General features: G+C 58.0%; 1 protein-coding gene across 1 annotated transcript in view; it reads right to left on the bottom strand.

Moving 5' to 3' along the window:
• The window catches only part of PPM1H (protein phosphatase, Mg2+/Mn2+ dependent 1H), a gene marked incomplete at both ends in the record, with an annotated part of 70,871 nt that extends 53,174 nt beyond the window's left edge, over window positions 1–17,697 (bottom strand). The window contains one exon of the mRNA XM_084256190.1: window positions 17,465–17,697. Coding sequence (XP_084112316.1) covers window positions 17,465–17,697 — 233 coding nt within the window. The remainder of the gene's footprint in view (window positions 1–17,464) is intronic.
• Between the last annotated feature and the right edge of the window lie 1,249 nt (window positions 17,698–18,946).

The following is an 18,946-nucleotide window of genomic DNA, read 5'->3' on the forward strand; positions in this document are numbered from 1 at the left end:
TGATCTTGACCTTTCCAGGGTGTCACATTCTGGTGAGTTGAAAAATCATCCACTGGGGGCCCGTGGGAGGGAAACCTCAGCGGAAACAATAGGCCACGACCGGCTGCTCATCGCAGAGCAGCTGGTTTCAATTTGATGCTATTTTTGCCTCATTTAGTTTCTACTCGAGACGAAGCCGTGTTAACACTCGGTGCCTTGGGCGATGAACCGTGTCCCGAGAAGCTCTTGTGTTCCTCGGGTGGACCTCACAGGACGGCCAAGAAGGACCGGTTTTGAAAGAAAAGTTCTGATGTTTTTAAAAAACAAAACAAAACACAAAGGTATCTGTGGGTGAGCAGGCTCTGGCGTCGGAAACCGGTCCTCCCCGCCGGGGGGTTTTGTTGCACAGGCTTGACTGCAGTTGATTGGCACCGATGCCCGCCCTCTTGGCAGGAGAGGGAGGGAATGAATCACGTTTAAGATGAAGAGTTTCTTTCACTCTTTGTTTTCCTTCCCGAGCCTCTCCGGGAGGCTGCGATGGGTCACAGTGCTGAGCTATGATGAGCCAGAAGTTCACCTCTGGCTGCACACGAGGATGTTCTACGGCCCTTAAAGCGGCACTCGCGGCCGGCATCCTGTGCAGACCAATGACAGGGACATCGCTGGGCAGTTCGGGGACATTCCAGAGGACGCCTTCAGAGCGATGCGTGGACGGCCAGGGAGGGAGCCTGGATGAGGCATCTCTTCTAAAGCCACTTCTGCTAGGGCCTCAGAGCCTCAGGGCACTGGAACTTCTTACCGAAGGTCTTGATTTTTCAAGACCTACAAACGTTGAAAAGAGACGTCTGGAGAATAAACTGAATTTTACCCTCATCTGAGCAGGGGCATTGATTTAAAAAGAGAAAGGTGTTTAAAATCCAACAGCCATGTGTGTAAACACACTTCTGTGACATAATCTGGAAGACATCTTGCCCACGGAGAGCAGACTAGCTTGGGAAACATGGTTCCAAAGTAGTCAAAGGAAATGAATGTGCAAGCGCTGAGTGTCACCCCACCCCCCCCCACACTCTCTCTCTCTCTCTCTCTCTCTCTCTCTCTCTCTCTCTAACCGTGGACATTCCTGCAACAACCACCTGCCTCACTGACGCCAAATTTACACCCACTTGTAGTTTCCGTGACTTTCTAGCTACACAAGTTCTTCGTTCCAGTATTAAATCATGATTTGATATTTTCAAATGCAATAAATTTCAGCCTGAGCAGGGCCAACGACGGTCATCAAGGCACATCCTGCGTCCGCATCAACAGCCACAGGTGCTGACCGTGAAGTCGCAGTGCTGGCTGGCCAGGGGCGCGGGGGCTGGCCCTGTCATTGAAAGGAGGAGAGTGTCCGTCTTGGGACAGATGGAACCAAGTGTCTGAGGCAAAAATGGATGTGCCTTAGGCTATATGAAAGGTCACCTCCGAAGACGGACGGCACAAGCCTCCCCCCCACCCCCCCCCCCCCCGTGCACACTCCTCCCATCAAGAAATCTGCGTCCCCTTCCTCGGTCCGCTCTCAGCCCCGGAGCACGCGCAGCAGCGATCTCTCTGCCCAGGACAGCCTCACCCTGCATCTCCCCCGCCTCACCCGCGCCGCTCACAAGCAGGGGCGTGAAGTCATCGCATGCAACTAGCTGCAAATGGGGGTGGTAACCACTTCTGCATTTCCCTATTCATGGGCTCATGACGGATGCAAACTGCCTCTCAGCTTCATGAAGTGAGTTATTACAGGTGGCACAAGTGAGCACAAACTCGGTTTTCCCTTTAAAACTGATCCAGCTGCTTATCGAGAAAATGTTTTATAAGTTAATTAAATATGGAGCAGAAAGTCCTCCATGCGGGCACTTTTAATTAATCCTTCATTATAAATGCCCACGGATGTCCTGCCAGTGGGCACGAGCAGCGTGGGAGTCCGAGAACAAAAGGCACAGAGGCGGGATAAGCCTCCACGCCCCGTTCTGTTACTTCCAAAATTTTATAAACAGCTTAAAAATACCTACCTTTATGGCAGGTTTCAAAACAGCCAGCGCAAACACAAATCCGCGCACAATTCCTCCTTAATTTGCTCCTCTCCGTCCTTGCGTGTTGCTAAGAGACTGTCTTTTTCAAGGCTCAAGTACACAGATGTTTCCAAATTTAGAAAACAGGCAGACTCGCAAAAAGCAGCTTCAAAAAGGCAGTCAGAGGTAAAATTTATTTGTAATGATCAACCCACATTTCTCCATTCTCCAAATACATCACGGGATGTTTGGATAACGCGAGAAAACTTAAAAATGGATCCTCGGGGTGAGGCGGTTTCCTTAGTGCATACATATTAAAATAAACTCTGTGCTGTGTCTCCACTGCTTGCTCAAGGGGAAATGAGAGAAAAGTTGACCTTTCACTTAAAGAGAAACAGCCCTCGCTGGTTGGAGACCTTCACCCAGGCTTTGCCCGGCCGTGGTGGCTCCTGACAAGGGCTCAGGGCCGACGCCAGCAGGGCGGCCTGCAGCCAAAGCCCAGGACGCGGCGTGGGGGAGACGGCGCAGGTCACCAGCGGGACACGCGCCCACAGACACGCTTCCTCCTTGCTGTGGAGACTGGAGCAGCCGGTGAGTCCTAGTGTTAAAGCCACACATTAAAGAAGGATCACGGTATTACAAAAGCCTTTACTCTTGCCCTCAACTTTCCCGCGCCATTGCGCAGGTCATAACCACCTGCAAGGGCCGGGGGAAAGAAACAAACAACCCAATGGGCTGCTAACAGCTCATGAGCCAAGAAACCCAACACAAGGGACGTGAGCAAGGAAATCAACACTGAAATCAGAAGTGGCCCCGGCAGTCTGAGCGGCGCACCCCTTGTCCGAAAGGCTGCACCCCAGGAGCGGGTATGTCCCGGAGTACCCGTCCCCCGTCACGGGAAGCCGCAGGCGGGCCAGCTCTGTGGAGAGAGGCCAGATCAACGGCCTTCACGGAACAAGCAGCAGGCACGAGAGCCAGCCGTGACGACAAACCCGGACCCCCCTGCACGCGGCCGCGCACTCTGTGGCGTGTGAGCAGCTGCCTCGGAGAGACAGGCCGGAGCAGAGTGACAAAGACCAAGCGCAGCCTCCATCCTGCCGTCGGGCGGGTCCTGTCCTTTCTCTGAACACGGATCTCCCCGGGGAAGGCGAGGTGTGGGGAGCAGCGGGCGCAGGCGGGGGAGGGAAGCTACGTCTGCTGAGCCTCCACTCGCATCCTCTCCTCCAACCCCCACGACGCTTCTTGGCCGCACAAAGCCAGGCGGAGGCCCGGGAAGGCGCCGCAGGCGGGACTGAGCCTCTGGCCTCTGGACCTGCGCGCCACCAGCAGCTCGGGCTCTCCTCACGCGGCCTGCAGCCCCGAGCAGCCCCTGCCCGCCGCGCCGGCTCCGCTCCACGAGCCGGGATGCCGCCGCCAGGTCACGCCTCGGAACGCGCTTCCCCCGCAAACTCTCTGGCCTTTTCCCCTCACGGCCACCTCCGTCCAGACAGGCCCCTGGGTGTCTTCAGGGCAAGCCCCACGGCCACAGAACGCGCGAAGCTGGCGCGGCAGAGCCAGGTCACCTCTGCTCCCCGCAACCCGAAACACCCCCGTGGCCGGTGCCTGCTCGGAGCGGGGATTCCAGTTCTGCCCGTCGGGGCCTTCTTCGAGCCGCGGGGAGCCGGGACGTGAGCACTCGGGGCGCTGTGTCCCCAGCGGCGCCAGCCGCGTCTCCAGAGCCCCTTTTTCAAAGCCCCGAGGAGGTGAGTCTACATTTGTGATGAAGCACGACAGGTACCGGCCGCTGAACCCAGTTAGTGCTCATGGTTCTATTTTTCAACGACTTGGCTTCGAGAAAGGCTGTGGGCCATTAACAACGGGACTCACTGTCCAGTGTCACAAACGCTCCCCCTTCGCGGAGCGAGCCTGAGGCCAGAGAAGCCGCGGCAGTTGTGTCCTCCGGCCCCGGCGGCCTTTGGGGCACAATTCGGCTTCTGTGCTGACGGGAACCGCCAGGAGACGCGCCGCGGACGGACGACAGCTCCACGGACGCGCTCGCCGTGCACTGTGCGGCCCCAGCGGCCCCTTGCGGGAAGGGGGTCAGACAGGCCCGAGCAGCAGTGTCCTCGGCGAGGCCACCTTACCACTCCCACCCAGCCCCGCCCGGGCAGGCCAAGGCCCACAGCACCCACAGCCAGCGGCAGCGTGCGGTCTCGGGGCGCGCCCAGAAGCGGGCGCCCAGCCTGGCTGCCGGCGCAGGACGGAGCGGCGGGGACAGAACTGAAAGAACAGGCCCGTCAAGATCACTGCTCAGGAGCCAGCTGACATGGGACTGCGGGGTCGAGACTCTTTTTAAGAGGATCCTCAGTGTCTGGACGAGAACCGGGGAACAGAAGGACAACTGGAAAATGCCGCGTAGAGTTGACGCGTCCATATGCAGCCTCCTTCCTGGGCGATGCATTTCTGAAGGGGCTTCCTTTTTCGTGGAGCTTCCAGAAGGCGCTGGGCACTGCCCCCCCCCCCAGGCGTGCCGCTCTGGCATGCGGGGTATTTCCAGCGCCATCCAGCGAGGCCCTGCAGGCTCGGAAGACGCTGTCCGCACTCCCTCAACTACCTAGGGGAATGCAGACCGAGGGTCTTATCCAGGATTTGGGTTTTTGCCAAAAAATAACCTTCCATTAAACAACCCGCCTCTCCGTGGCAGAGCAAAAATCCACCTGCGGCGCCCCTGCTGTTCCCCTCGCGGTCGCCCTTGCGCCTGTGAGCGCCCCTCTCCCGGGCGCAGCCCTCCTGCCCGCGGTCCTGAGCCCAGCACAGCTCCGGCTTTGGAGTCTCGGTGTCGTGCCGATTCCCTGTAGACAGGCCATACATTGTTTCTTTTTCTGCCGCTTATCTGCCTGGTGCTGACGTGACCATCTGGCCCGTCCAAGAAGAACCCTGGATGGGGGAAACTCTCTTCTCTAACACCCTCCGCCATGAAGGGCAGGCAACGCTCAACCCACGACTTCCAGAGCAGTCGCGGCGCTCCAGGAGGCCAGAGACGGGCCTGGAGGGACAGACACGGCCCAGCCCAGCCGCCCGTGGGCATCGGAGGCTGTCGATGTGAAGGTGCGAGCCCAGGGCGCCCAGGCCTGAGGCGCCCCTCGAGGGCACACTGCGAGGTTAGCTTTGTTGATTTTAATGAGGTGTCGTCTGTTAAATATTTATGTAGGTGGAGAAGGTGTGGGTGAGCGCGGGCAGCTGAGAGCACCAGCTCTGGCGGAGGGGGAGGGCGCCGGCGCCAGGAGGGCCTCGGGACACCTCACGCCCAGCCAGGGAAGGACGCGTCAGCCGATGCTCTGCGAGCACGGCCTGCAGCCCTCGCCCGGCCGGGGACCTCACACGGTCCCGCTCCTTGGGACCAGAGCGTCATCAGGCGCAGAAGCTTCGGGCGGACACCGGCGTCGGGTGACGGGCGGCCTGCGGCCCTGGCAAAGCCGACAAAACCAGGGCTGGAGGGAGGAGGCTGCTCAAAATCTCCCGTGCAACAAACAGAAGACACGGGCAGGGGCGTCTCCAGACACCGCGGCGGGGGCTGCCGAGCAAGGACGACCGACAAGCGACCCGCGGGGGACCCGCGCTGTGGGCTCAGCTGCTCACACTGTTTGCGGCTCTGAGCAGCTTTCTGCAGTTGTGGAAATGCACGACTGCACTGTGGCCTCCCTGGAGAAGAGCCAAAATCTGCATCGCTCTAACGCTGGACGGTGTGGAGCAGGCTGGCTGCGAGACTCAAACAAACGACTGCAGAACGGCCCCCGAGGCACGGGTGTTCCAGGGCAGGCTACGTCTGTTCCCTGCTTCCCAATCGCCGGGTCTGCGGGCGCTGGTCATGGCTGACGATGCGCCGGCGGGTTACGTCCACGACCGGGTTTCAACAGCCTGAAGAACGGCTGAAGAAAACGATTTTCAAAGTTCGATTTTGGATTTAGGAGTCCGAGCACCAAAGTAAAGCAGCAGAAGGTGCTTCGTCTCGGGAACAAAAAGCCTCGACAGGAAAGAATCTAGAAAGTGGGTCAGCCACAGATGCCCGGGGGGCGTCATCTGCATTTCTGCTCGGAAATCCCACTTCTCTCATCACAGAAAACAAAACGCCCGATGACAGGAGAGAGGAAAACGCCGCGGGGCGAGAGGCCTTCCCGGCGTGGCTGCTGAAAGCTGGACGTGCGAATAACTGGAAATGAACCGCAGCGGACCCCAGCTCCGCCCGCGGCGTCGATGCAACCGGACGCGGACGCGCAGCGTGAGAGCACATCCCTGCCCGCTCAGCCTTGAGGTGACAGGAACCAGGAAGGCGGCTGGGCCGGCAGCAAGAGGAGGCCAGGGTGGAGCTGAGCCGTGGGCGGCGAGGGAGGGCTCGGGACGGCTCCCTGGCCGCTGCTCCTGGCGGGGTCACAGCTCCCCGCCAACTCCTCTGCCCCCCAACAGCCCCCACCATGTGCCACGCTTTTCCTTTTCCAAAGCGGACTATGTTCTTGCTGACCCTCCCCTGCGTCCCCCCTCCAGAGCCGGCGCCTGGGGGCCCCCAGCGGGGGGAGGACCCGGCCACGGCCCCACCGAGGACCACAGGTGCCGGCGCTGGTGGGGAACGTGCCCTGGTCCTCTCACCCCGTCACCGTGAACCCTGGCAACTGGAGCTCGTCACCCGAGCCCCGCAGGTGGAGGATGTGTCTGAGGAAATGAGCAAATCGCCTGGGGTCAGCCGGTGACCTGGTGCCCAGGCGGCCGCCCAAACCAGCCGGCCTCGCCACTGTCCCGCGGCCGCCGGATCCCTGCCCCTCTCGCCCGCTCTCTACGGCTCTTTTTCAGACAAAAATGCCACATTGAAAACCTGAACTCGGAAGCTGAGCCCCACCCCACCCCGAAAGGCCGGCCCGACCAACGCCAGGTCCAGCTGCACTTTCTTTTCTGACGAGTGTTTCTCTCACAGCGCTGCGCCGCCGGCCTGGGCCTCGCAGATCCCGCGTGACCGGGAAGCCTGAACACCTGCCTCTATCAAGAGAGGGCACAAATATTCCTTCCACGTTTCTTGGTTTTGTTTTCTCAGCAGCCAGAGTGGCGAGCGCAGCACCCAGCCCCCACCAGCTCGGGTCTGAGACGGCCCAGCGGCTGCGGAGCACCGCCTCGCCCTGACGGCCGCACAGCCCCCGCGTCCAACCAGGACGGAGCAGAACGACTTCAAACCAGCCTCTGAAGCTATTAGGGCAACATTAATTAAGATCGTTTTTAAAAGCTTGAGGCAGAAGAGAAATTAACATCCCATCTATTTTAAAATATAGTGCAGAAGAGAAAAAAATAAGTGTTGAGGACGAGCAGAGGACAAACTGCTTGACTGACATGTAATTACAATCACAGTAAACAGTTCACCGGGGACTGAGTCTTGCTTATTTTTATTTCCTTTAAAAAGGCCTATCTGGACAGCAAGAAAAATAGATTCTACTAAGCAAAAGTTCTCTATATTCTGGGCATATGTAAGTACAAGAAAACAATCAAGACTAAGGCTGGGCAGGATGTCCACTGCGAATTCGATCCCCAGCCAGGGAGTGACCCACTTGGCACCCCAAACCTCTCCTGTCTCCCTGCTGCTCCCCTCATCAGTGTGCTTCGGTCAGTCTGCCTGTTCTGGTCCCCACTCTGCTGGTGAGTCCTCTCACCCCCTGCACCTCTGGCCTGTACCCCAGCTCTTGCATGCATAAACAAATATTTAAAAAGAAATGTGGAGGGCCTCCCTGGTGGCGCAGGTGGTTGAGTGCAGCGCTGTGAAGTTGCCTGCAGCCTCTGCAGCGCTGGTTCGATCCCAGCCGGCCTGTGAGGGTCCCACGGGGCGTGGCAGACCTCTCCTGTCTCCCCGCTGCTCCCCTCAGCAGTGGATTTCAGTAGATCTGCCTGCTCTGCTCCCCGCTCTGTCTCTGGTGAGTCCTCTCACCCTCCCGCGCACCTGGACTATACCCCGGTTCTTGTATAAATAAAAAAAATAAAAGTGGAGCCTTCCAGAGCTCCAGGGCCCTGCTCTCATTACAAGCTCTACTGCCTCAGTGATTCTACCGGGAAGTTACTATCTGGTAGTTATTTTCCTGCAGCAAAAGTAAATTCTCCTCAGATGTCTATCCCCGCCAAGCCCCACCAGGTCTTACCTGAGAAGCCAAGTCCCTCCCACATCTCTCTATTCAACACATGACATACAGATGCACATTCAAGAGCAACCCAGCAGGATTCCTAGAGCCGCAGGCTCCTGTCACCATAATGAAGCAAGGACAAATACAGGGACCTCCCAGGGGCCATGGCTGCAGACCTAAGTGTTAGCAGCACCCCCTCTCTCCACTGAACCATTCTGTCCAGTGCCAGGTGGCTCGGGGCCAGGTGGCGCATCTCTCTGACAAGCGTGTCCACATGTGCACCTACAAGGTGTCACAGAAATATTTTCCAATTCTCAGAAAATCACTTTCATACTGTGGAGTTTTACTTATGCCAGAGTCTCCCTCATGGGCCTGCTCGAGCCAGCGTCCGTTCCTCCAGGGTTAGATCAGGTCAGCCTGGCCAGTCCCGCCCGCTTCTCCTGACCCGGCAGAGGACGCCCCTGCCCCACGCCCCCCGCTGCATTGGCTCAAGTGCTTTCTCAGGGCACCGTAGTGCAGGGATGCACATCCTACCTCCGCTACGCGCCCTGTTCCCTAGTCTTGGAAACAGGCAATGCTTTTCCTTTTTAACCTTCAGAACTTGATATCAGAGGGGGCTTAATAAATGTTAACTGACAAGAAATTGAATTAACTTAATGTTTTGCACCTGCCTGGCTGAAACAAGGCACTGCTTGCAGCCAGTATGACTTGTTAAAACTGGACATTGTTGATATAGATTATTTTCCTTATAAACATAATTTTAATAATCAAACTGCTTATTCTGCTAACATGACACAATCTAAATAATTTCAGTTTTGGTGTCTCGTCCATCACACACTCTGAGAAGCCCGACTCTCGTGTGGAGTGAAAGGTAGATGGCTCACCCTCCACTTACCAGCGCGCACCCATTTCGCCGTGCAACAAAGCAACTGCTTCGTTTCCTAACACACTGCAAAATTAGCTTGGCAGATAAGGTACATCAACGCTTGGAGAGAGGCCACACAATCGGCACATCGCAGGGAGGGTGTGTGACTGACTTTCAAACCTAAAAATACACAAGTTGAGGGAAGTGAGTGGAGCGCACTGACTTGAATACACCCTATTTAAGTCGCGACGACCCGACTATCCGTTAGGTGCTGCAGCGGTGCTGGTATGAACAAAGACACTGAAAAGTAAAATAAATCAACCCTAGGAGCGGATGAAAAGCACTTTAGGGCGGAGGCTGATGCAGGCAGAGGCCCAAGCACTCCCCGGTGACCTTCGCAGGCCACGGCCGCTGCGGGTCCTTCGCACCTGCACTCAACACCCGCTAGTTTCCTCTACTTCGGGGAGCTGCAGCCTATTAAAGGGCAACGCATGAAGAACCAACACTGATTAAACAGAACCACTCCCAGCTTTGTGCAAATGTCCTGCAGGGACACATTTTAAGTAACAAGCTTCCTGGTGCTTTGAAAATCCAGCTGGATTTACAGGATTTTTTTTTTGAGCCAAATCTCAAGACACCGTGTCCTTCACTCAGGTCAGATATGCTGACAACAGGAGAATGACAGAGCGGCCACGGGCCGCAAGAACTACAAGGTATTGATTAAAATGACATCAAGAACAGATGCTTTCCACAGCCATTTAACTGCCAGCGCAGAGGACATGAGCTGTGCTCCCCCAACGCACCATTCCCAGAGCTTCCGAGAGGGCCTCCGCCACCCACCGCCGGCAACTTGGGGCTAACGAGGGGGCTAAATCCAAACCCAGTTGCGAGCATCATCCCGACCCAGTTGTGATCCATTCTGGATCAGAAGGAAGTGCCAACCGATTTCATATTTTTTCAACTTTTCATTCACTCTGCAGATTTACAAGCTCTCGTTTGGCTATACTCGAACCATGACTCAAAAAAAGGACATTTCTGAGCGGAGACAGCAGGAATGAATTATGGTGGACTCATCACCGTCCTAACTTTACCTGCTGCAGTGATAACCATACTTCCACAACGTAGTTTCAGAGGAAACTGTGCAGTGCTTGAGGAGATGCAAATTGACACTTCCAAGATAATCCTCTGTCTGCTGGTCCTACTTTCTCTAGACCGCAGCCATCCCGACAGGCAGGGTCTGAGGGCTTCCAGTCTTCAGGTGGATGCAACAGGACACAGGAGACCACGACAAACTCCAAAACTCCAACCGGCTTAAGAAATACCCCGGTGGACCTGCCTGTCAACTACACAATAATATAACTAGGTGACTATCAAACTGGAACCATCTTGAATGAAAGGGAAATGGAAAATGGCTTAGAAAAATAAAAAGGAAACTACGAAGGTTGATCCCCTATTTGATGACTATTTCTTCTAAAATGCCTTCCATCACCCTGGCAGTGCCTGGCGAATGAGATGAAATAAATGAGTTCACGGAGCTGAGGAGCAACAACATCTTATATTAAACATGTATCAGAAGTTCACTGGGACAAACTTTCAAGCCGCATTAATTCTAAGCTGACCTGATTCTCCCATTCTAGGGCAACTTTAGGGTGAGGAGGAATGTTGAGAAGAACTCAACTCCAGACCTTCGCTGGCCCAGATCTGAATCCTAGCCCTGAAGCTTGCCAACAGGTGTCAGGCATCGCGCTTCCACGAGCACTACATGCATCACCACACGAAAGATTCAGCTCGGGGGGAAAAAAAAACCAGCCACAGATAAAATCATAATACTTTTTCTTCCAAGGGTTCACTGTTCGGTGATAATGTACTTGAAAATGCTATAAAAGCATTCTGTTTCCTAATAACTGAAATAACTAAGGTACTGAAATATTTATTGACTAAATGAATCTTCTGTTATGGAATCTTATTCCAACTGCACACCTGCAGTCAGGGTCTATAAAACAGGTGGTATGTTCGCTCTCATTCCCCCCTCCCCAATTTTTTCCCTTCTGAAGTTGGCTCAGAGGAGTTTCTGTGACTTGCAACTAAGGATATGAAATAGCTGAAAGAATTAGGAATATTACCTAATTCTAAACATATTACCAAATAGAAGCCAAGCAGAAGATTATATCTGACCACCTAACTACTAAAGCTTTCACTGCAAACAAACAAAAACCCAAGAGGAAAGCTTAAAATGAATACATTAAAAAAAATCACAACAAAAGAGGCAAAGTGCTAATAGTCTTACAATATAAAGAACTCTTATATCCTTATAATTATCCCCAATAGAATAGACAAAGCAAAAAAAAAAAAAAATCCCAAGATAAGTCAGATGTTCAGGAAGCTAATAAATATGAGACCAGATATAGATACATAATTATATATAAATGAGACTGCACACGTATATAACTCTCTACCCTCTTTGATAATCAAAGAAAAAATTACAATGAAATGTTTTTCATCTATTAAATAACTGGCAAATAGTTAAGACTTAACACTAACATAGATTATAATCCACTCTGTGGGCTGAAGAGCCAATGGCATGTCCTTAACCAAGGTTTCCATGTCTAGAAATTCACCCCAAGGAGACAAGTAGATTAGCTGAATAAAACATGTAAGGCTGTTCACCAGAAGCCGAAAAGGTAAATCTCCATGTCCAATGGGAGCTTATTAGTGGCGAGACCCTCCAATGGAGAGTTAGGCAGTCACTCTACCACCCACCTGGAGAGGAGTAAGTCACATATTCAGAGGACATATTAACATATGATCACATTTTAAACAATGCACATATATCTATAAAGTCTGGAAATACACAATCCAAAATATTAATGCCAGCTAGTGGATGTACAATTTTCGCTCTGTCCTTTATACTTCTCACTATTCTTCATTATTTGGATTTCCCATAATCCAAACATATTCTATTATAATCCAAACATAACTGTATTATTTGGATTTTTAAAAATTTTTTTCACTGCAAACAACTGAATGGGAAAAACAAAGAATGTCTATAACTTTCAAATAAAGAGCCTTAGGCAACACTGACGAAAACCAGCCAACAGCACTAGAGGCAGGAGTCAGGCAGAACTAGGTGAGAATCTGGGATCCGCCACTCCAGAGAGACTGCAACGCTGGACAGGTGAAACTGACTGCTGCTGCATTTCTCAGAAAATATCCCCACTTTTAAGTGACACGTGTACTTCAGCTCAGTCCTGCTTCTCCTGTATCATAACCCAAGGACATCTGCTCCTTCTCTGGTCAGCTTAGACACAATCCATTGCGGGAGGTCACAGAGGTCACACACAGCCACTTGAACAGGCTCCCCGATCCCAATTTTTTAAGTGAACAAGACCCACCTCTTCAACCAAACTTCGGCCACACTTCTCGGGACCCTCTCTGTGACAAGGCTCTCAATGCTGGGGTCCTGGGGTCCATGTCTGGCCTCACTGCACGGTCTTAGTAAGGAATCTGCTAATCAGCCCATGGAGGACCCCGCCCTGGATAGCTGATCAAGCTCCTCATGCCCGACTTTGATGCACAAGTCCTGGATCTATCTTTGGCAACAACCCCCCGCCGTTCGAGTCCCCGGTCAGCAACTTTCATTCCATTGATCTCCTCACTCTGCTCTAAAATGGCTGTGCATGCCCAGTTGTCTCTGCTGTGTCTGCAGCCAAGTCCCAGCTTTCTGCCCCTGTGGCAACTGTCTGGAAAAAAAAAAGAAAAAAGAAAAACAAACCCAAAACCCAAACCAAAAAACCAAGTGTTTACTATTTACTATTTCACAAGTGTCAGAGTAATTTTTTATTCAACATATATATACATATATAAATGCCTTGGGACCTCCAGGTACACAGAGCTTGTCAACTCACCCCACTGCTGCAGGAAAGAGCAGCCTGCTTCCCTAGCATGACGCAGAGGCTCAAAATACTGAGCTTTAACATGGCCCAGAAGCATTAAACATCAAAAACAGAACAGACAAAAATCCCCAGGGCTGGTCTTTTTAAAATCTTGATAGCCATGATCTCACTTAAATTAAATTTTAGAGAATGACATGAAAGGGGCAGACTACGCCGTGAAACGTGCTTGCGGAGGACAATGTCCTGCACCGTGGGCGGCTGGGGCCGGCCCGGCCGGGGCGGGAGGCGGGATCGCACGCCTGACGGTGCAAAACGAGGGAAGCAGGTCAGGGATGCTCGTTCCTGCATGAGGCTGGCATGAATTCAAGAGGGAAATGTCAATCCTCTGTTCAAATTAGGCAAATTAGAGAAAACTGTAACGGCACTTGGATTTTTAATTTCTACCAAACATCAAGAATCTAGAAATAGCTCAGAGTTCTTGGAAAGCAATTCCAGTTTGCCGTCCCTGCAAGTCACCCACTGCTGCTGCCCGAACCAGAACCGGGAAGCACCTTGTCACGGACCAGTGTCAGGGACGGGGCTACACACAGACCCTCTGAGGGTGAAATCCTCCGCCTGAAGCGCCACTGAAGGAAGCCGGTTCATCTTCCTGAGAGAAGGGATAGCCCAGAACTCCCACACAGCACCAGGCATGACTTCATTATGTTAGATCTGAAAAACGAAGGAGAGCTTCGCCATCTGCTTTCCAATACAAAATTAGTGTCTTCCGCAAGTTACCAGGGAGGCAGGTAACATGTGCTGTCACTTTGGACGTTGGATTCGCCTGCAGTTGAGCGCCGTGGGAGACCGTGAAGGAGCTCCCGTCCGCTTCTTCCCAAGCTCATGCAGTCAGGAGCAGCACGCGTCCTCCCGCCGCAAGTCAAAGGGAAGTTCCCAGGCAGGTGTCTGCAAGAAGGGAGGCCAGCTCCGGGGAGCAGAGGCAGGGGACTTCTGAGCTTTGGCACAGGAGAGAAACTGGGTTGTCTGTCATCACCACTGCGCAGCCAGCCAGTGAGCCCTGCTAACGGCCAGTGCTGGAGGCCACACAGCCTACAGGTCCCAAAGTGAATTCAAATACTTGTGGACGGCCGGCTGGATTTAAAGAAAGATATTTCACCTCATGTGTCACCACTTTGAGCATCATGGGACCCAAGGAACACACTTTGGGTGTCCCCTGATACCTGAGTTTTAGGCACAAATTCCATGTCCGTTTGTAACTCCAAGTCCACGTGGTCACCGGCAGGAGACAATCGGGCAAATGGGTCAAGAAGAAAAAAGGCCAGATGGGCTCCTGATCCACTAAAAACTGCGCTGACCACCCCACAGTCCCTGAAGCACAAGGACCCCATGGGAGGGGTTTACACCGGTGGAGAGAATAGAAATCCCCGCGTGGGGATCTGGATCAGACGACGCTTCCAGGGGCGCTTCCGCGCGTCTGGGGAAAGACTGTGGCTCTGCGGTCATCTGTCACCACCGTCCTTTCCAGAGCTCTGCCGCCTAGCAAATACTCCTTCATCAGGGGACGAAACTTTTCAGCCTTTGAAACGCCAGGAAATCCCCCCCAGCTCGACGCCAGTAAACATGGAGCAAGTGCCGTCCAGTAAACATGGAGCTTCTGAGCCGCCAAGCTATACCGCCATTGTTGAAGCTAATTTTTCAACCCTATAAGCTACAGGGCACTTCTCATTCAAAGGGATTTCTAATAAACAGCAGAAATAGACCATTTCTCCTTAGTATTTCTTTTTTTTTTTCCTCCTTAATATGTCTACTGTCCCAAAGGTCATCCGCACTTGAGCTCAATCACTAAGTGACGCCAAGTCTCCCTCCCCAGCAAGCTTTAGAAATGGGCTCAGTTCCAGAGAAAGCAAACCACTCCTGGCTTGGACTGCAAGCATCCCCTCCCATGCACACTCGCCCCACCTCCTCAGCTATCCTGCTCCTCAGATCTCTGCCGGAACAAAGAGGACGGTCTCCCTCCTCCCAGCAGACCCAGGAGCAAAGGGCAGCAAGGGGTGGCAGCACCCCCGGACCACAGCCAGTGGACCCCTGTCTGCTTCTCCCCTTTTCCGTGTCAGCCATTTTGATCATTCAAGACGTATTCTTGCAAGAAGATAATTTTATTAGCAGGCTTGAGGAAGTTGTGCAACGCAAGGAGGTGGCAAGACGTTAGCGGTTTCTCCTGGCACAGTGGATGCCGCCGCGTCACACACTCTGAGGAGGAAGCTCCGCGTTGTGGGTCTGGAGTCTGACTGCTTGGGGCCAGGCCAGGCTCTGCTGAGGTGGCGTGTCCTGGAGCAAGCGGCGGCCCCGCTCTGTGCAGCCTCAGCCACCAGACAGGCGCCGGCTTGGAGGGTTGGTGCCAGCTTGGAGGGTTGGTGCCGGCTTGGAGGGCTGCGACTATCAAATGATCTAATGCAAACTTGGAAACAGTGTAAGTACGAAACCGAAACTGTAAGCTCCATGTTAGATAAAACTACTATGTGTACATTTTTAAATAATGTAATTCTGGGGCCTCCCTGGTGGCGCAAAGGTCAAAGACCCAGCACGTCACAGCCACTGCAGTTTGATCCCCGCCGGCCAGGGAGCTACCCACATGGCGCAGCAGGCCTCTCCCGTCTCCCCCTGCTCCCCTCAGCGGTGGGTTTCAGTGGATCCCCCTGTTCTGCTCCCCACTCTGTCTCTGGGGAGTCCTCTCACCCCCCCGCACCTCTGGCCTGCACCCCAGTTCTTGTGTGCATAAATAAATAAAGATTTAAAAAAAAACCAAGAATGTAGATCTGTGTGACTGGCTTGGAATAAAGTCCAGGACAGTCTTTTGTGAAGACACGACGGAACACCAGGCGACGGTGCGTGTTTTGGAAGAAGAACGCGCGCTGCTGCAGGTGCTCACAGGATCTAGACACCACACCCCCCACACTGCGCAGGCTTCGGGGTGCTCACATCTGCGTCCGGGTCTCTGCCCGCATGAACGAGCATCCTCCGCTGTTACACCTGCTGCTGCAAAATTAAACATTCTGCAGTGGCCTTTGTGACCTTCGGCCTCACCTCTTATTTCCAGGCCTCGGGACGCGGAAGGTCCTGAAGCGCCCAGGGCTCCCTCCAGTCCCTGACCCTCAGCACAGTCGGGCCACGCCGCGCGCCCACGGCGCCCCGACACCCCGGAAAAGGGTTTCCCTGCCGTCCCTCCCGCCCGCCCCAGGAGCTCCTTCTGCATCCAAGGCCGCCCCGCTCCGCCCCTCGCGGGCCCTTCCTCCCGCGCTCTCGCCGGTTCCGCCCGGCCCTGCGCCCGCCCCGGCCGCCCCCCAGCCCAGGACGCGGCTCCGGACGTTGCTCCTTCGTCCTGTAAGTTCCAGACGGGCGTCTGCACGGGGGTGTTTAGTTGGAACCGCCCCGCGCGCCCCCAGGGCCGCCCGCCCAGCTGCCCCGCGCCCTGCGCGCTCGGTTCCCGGCTCCCCTTCCCGGGAGTCCCCCCGGGCCACCCCCCGCTCGATGCCGGCTCGCGGGCGCACCCCGGGTCGAACCCTGACACCCGCGCGCCCCTGGACCCGAGCTCGGGCCGCGCGCGCGCCCGGCCACCTGCGCCCCGAGCCGGCGCGCGCCCCGGTCAGCGTCCAGCGCGCGTCGGCGGAGCCGGTTGGTCCCGGGCGAGCCAATGAGCGCGCGGGACCCGCGGCCGGGCCGGATGCTGCGCCCGCCGGGCGCGGGGAGGAGGCGCAGGTGCGCCCGGCCCGGCCCGGCCCGGCCCGGCCCGGCACGGGGGGCCCAGCCCGGGGCCGCCCCCGCGCCCCGCGGTCACTGCGGCCCGGCCTGCCCCTCGCCCGCCGCGCGCCTGCGGCCACGGCCCGGGAGGGCGGGAGCGCGCGGGGCCCGGGCTCGCGAGCCGGTCAGCGCCGGCCGGGGCGCAGCTGGGCCCGGGGTGGGGGGCGGGGGGGCGCCCGCTCCTCGCGCGGCCCGGCCAGGCGGACCCGGGCGCGGGGCTCCGCCAACGGCCGCCCGAGTCCCCGCGCGTGGCCCAAGGCCGGCCCGGCCCAGGCGCGCCCCCCCCAGCGCGGGTCAGCCGGCCCCGCCCGCGCCGCCCCTCCCGCCGGACAGCGCCCCGGGCGGCCCCGCGGGTCCCCAGCGCCGGCGGAGCTGCCGCAGCGCCCTCCTGGGGTGCCCAGCCCGGCGGCTCCGCGCACCCCGCGCGCCCCGATGCCGCCCGCCCGGCTGGCGGCGCCGCGCCCTGGGGGGGCCGTGTCCGCGGAGCCGTCCCCGCCGAGGCCTGGCGCCGGCAGCCGCGGGGAGCCCGGGCCGGGCAGCCGGGGCGCGGGAGGGGAGAGCCGGGGGGAGCCGGGGGGAGCCGGGGGGGGGGCTGTGGGGGGCGCCGCGGGGAGAGCCGGGGGGTCCTGGGGGGCCTTGGGGAAAGCCGGGGGGAGCGGGGGAAAGCCGGGGGGCCGTGGGGGGCCGCGGGGAGAGCCGGGGGGCCGCGGGGAGAGCCGTGGGGGGCCGCGGGGAGAGCCGGGGGCGCGGGGCACTCACTCCGCGTAGCCGGTGGCCCAGGGCAGCCGGCGCGTCTCCTTGAGCGTGAGGATGGGCCGCGCGATGTGGTCGGCGCTGCACTCCACCTCGTCCGGCGACAGCCCCAGGAACTCGGGGCGCCCGTAGGGGAAGCGCAGCGGCAGGTCCGCGCCGCCGCCGAGCTCGGGGCCCGCGCCGCCGGCCATGATGCCGCCCATGAGGTTGGCCACGGCCGCCTTGACCCGCGTGAGCATCGTCCCGCGGCCGCGCTGCCCGCGCCGCGAGTGGGGCCCGCGCGCCCCCCGCTTCCGCCGCCCGCCCGGCCCCCGCGCCCCGCCCGCCGCCCGCCCGGGGAGCGGAACTGAGCGGCGCGGACGCGGCCGCCGCCCGGCCCCCCGCGCCCGGCCGTCACGTGGGCGCCGGCCCGCCCCGCGCACCCCGCGCCCGCCCCGCACCCCGCGCCCGCCCCGGCCCCCCCCGCGCGCCCGCGCGCCCCCCCCCCGCCTGCCGGGCCGCCGCGGGGGGGGCGCGGGGCGGGCACCTGGCCGGGCAGGTGGGGCGCGCGGGGCCGGCCGGGCGCGCTCGCGGGGGAGCGCTGTCCCCGCGCCCGGGGGCGAAGCTGGGGGCGGGGGGCGGGGACAGGGGGGCGGCGGGGGGCGCACCTGCGGGACGGGCTCGCGGAGCTGCAGGACCCGCGGCCGCCTGGACCGCCCCGGACCCCGGGCCGCGCTTACCCCCCCTCCCCGTGCACCGCGCCCCGGGGCCCCCGGCGCACCCCGCGGCCACCCGGGGAGCTCGCGGGCGAGGCGGACAAAGGCCTCGGAGGGAGGCGGGCCCGGGACGCGGCTCCCCCCGCCAGGCCGGGCCCCGGGCGCCCCGGCTTCGCCCTCGCCCTCCCGCGCGGCCGCAGCGCCTGCGGGGCTCGGACACCGGGACCTCGAGCGGACCCCGCAGCCCCGGGAGCGGGGACTGTGCGCGGAGACAGGCCTCGCCCGGGAAATTTTGGGGTGAAGCAAAAATGTCTGAAGCACAGGCGCGCCCCGGCAGGAGCCGCGTGTCCGCGTCGGCGCCCGACCCCCTGCGAGCGCCGCGGCCGCGCGTGACCCGTGCCCGGCTCCTGCCCCGCAGCCCCCCGCCATCTGCTTGGCAGGACTCGGCGCTGCGCCGGGTTTCTGGGGCGCAGGAGGAACACAGGCCCCCGCTGCTTCTCGCGGGGGGGGGCGGGGGGGCAGCAGGTGCCGGTCGGGAAGGCGCGTCTCCGAGGGGGGCCGCAGCCCCTGCTGATAGGCCAGGCCCGGTGAGCCTCGCGGAGCCCCAGAGTTTCTCCCTGGCTGTAATGCTGTCCATTTATTTTTTTTTAAGATTTATTTACACAAGCACTGGGCACAGTCAGAGGCGCGGGAGGGGGACAGGATCCACCAGAGCCAGAGCGGGGAGCAGAGCAGGCAGAAGGACCGAAGGACACTGCTGAGGGGAGCAGCGGGCGGCAGGAGAGGTCTGCGC

This window comes from Talpa europaea (genome assembly GCF_964194135.1).
Source record: "Talpa europaea genome assembly, chromosome: 15".
Lineage (NCBI taxonomy): Eukaryota > Metazoa > Chordata > Mammalia > Eulipotyphla > Talpidae > Talpa > Talpa europaea.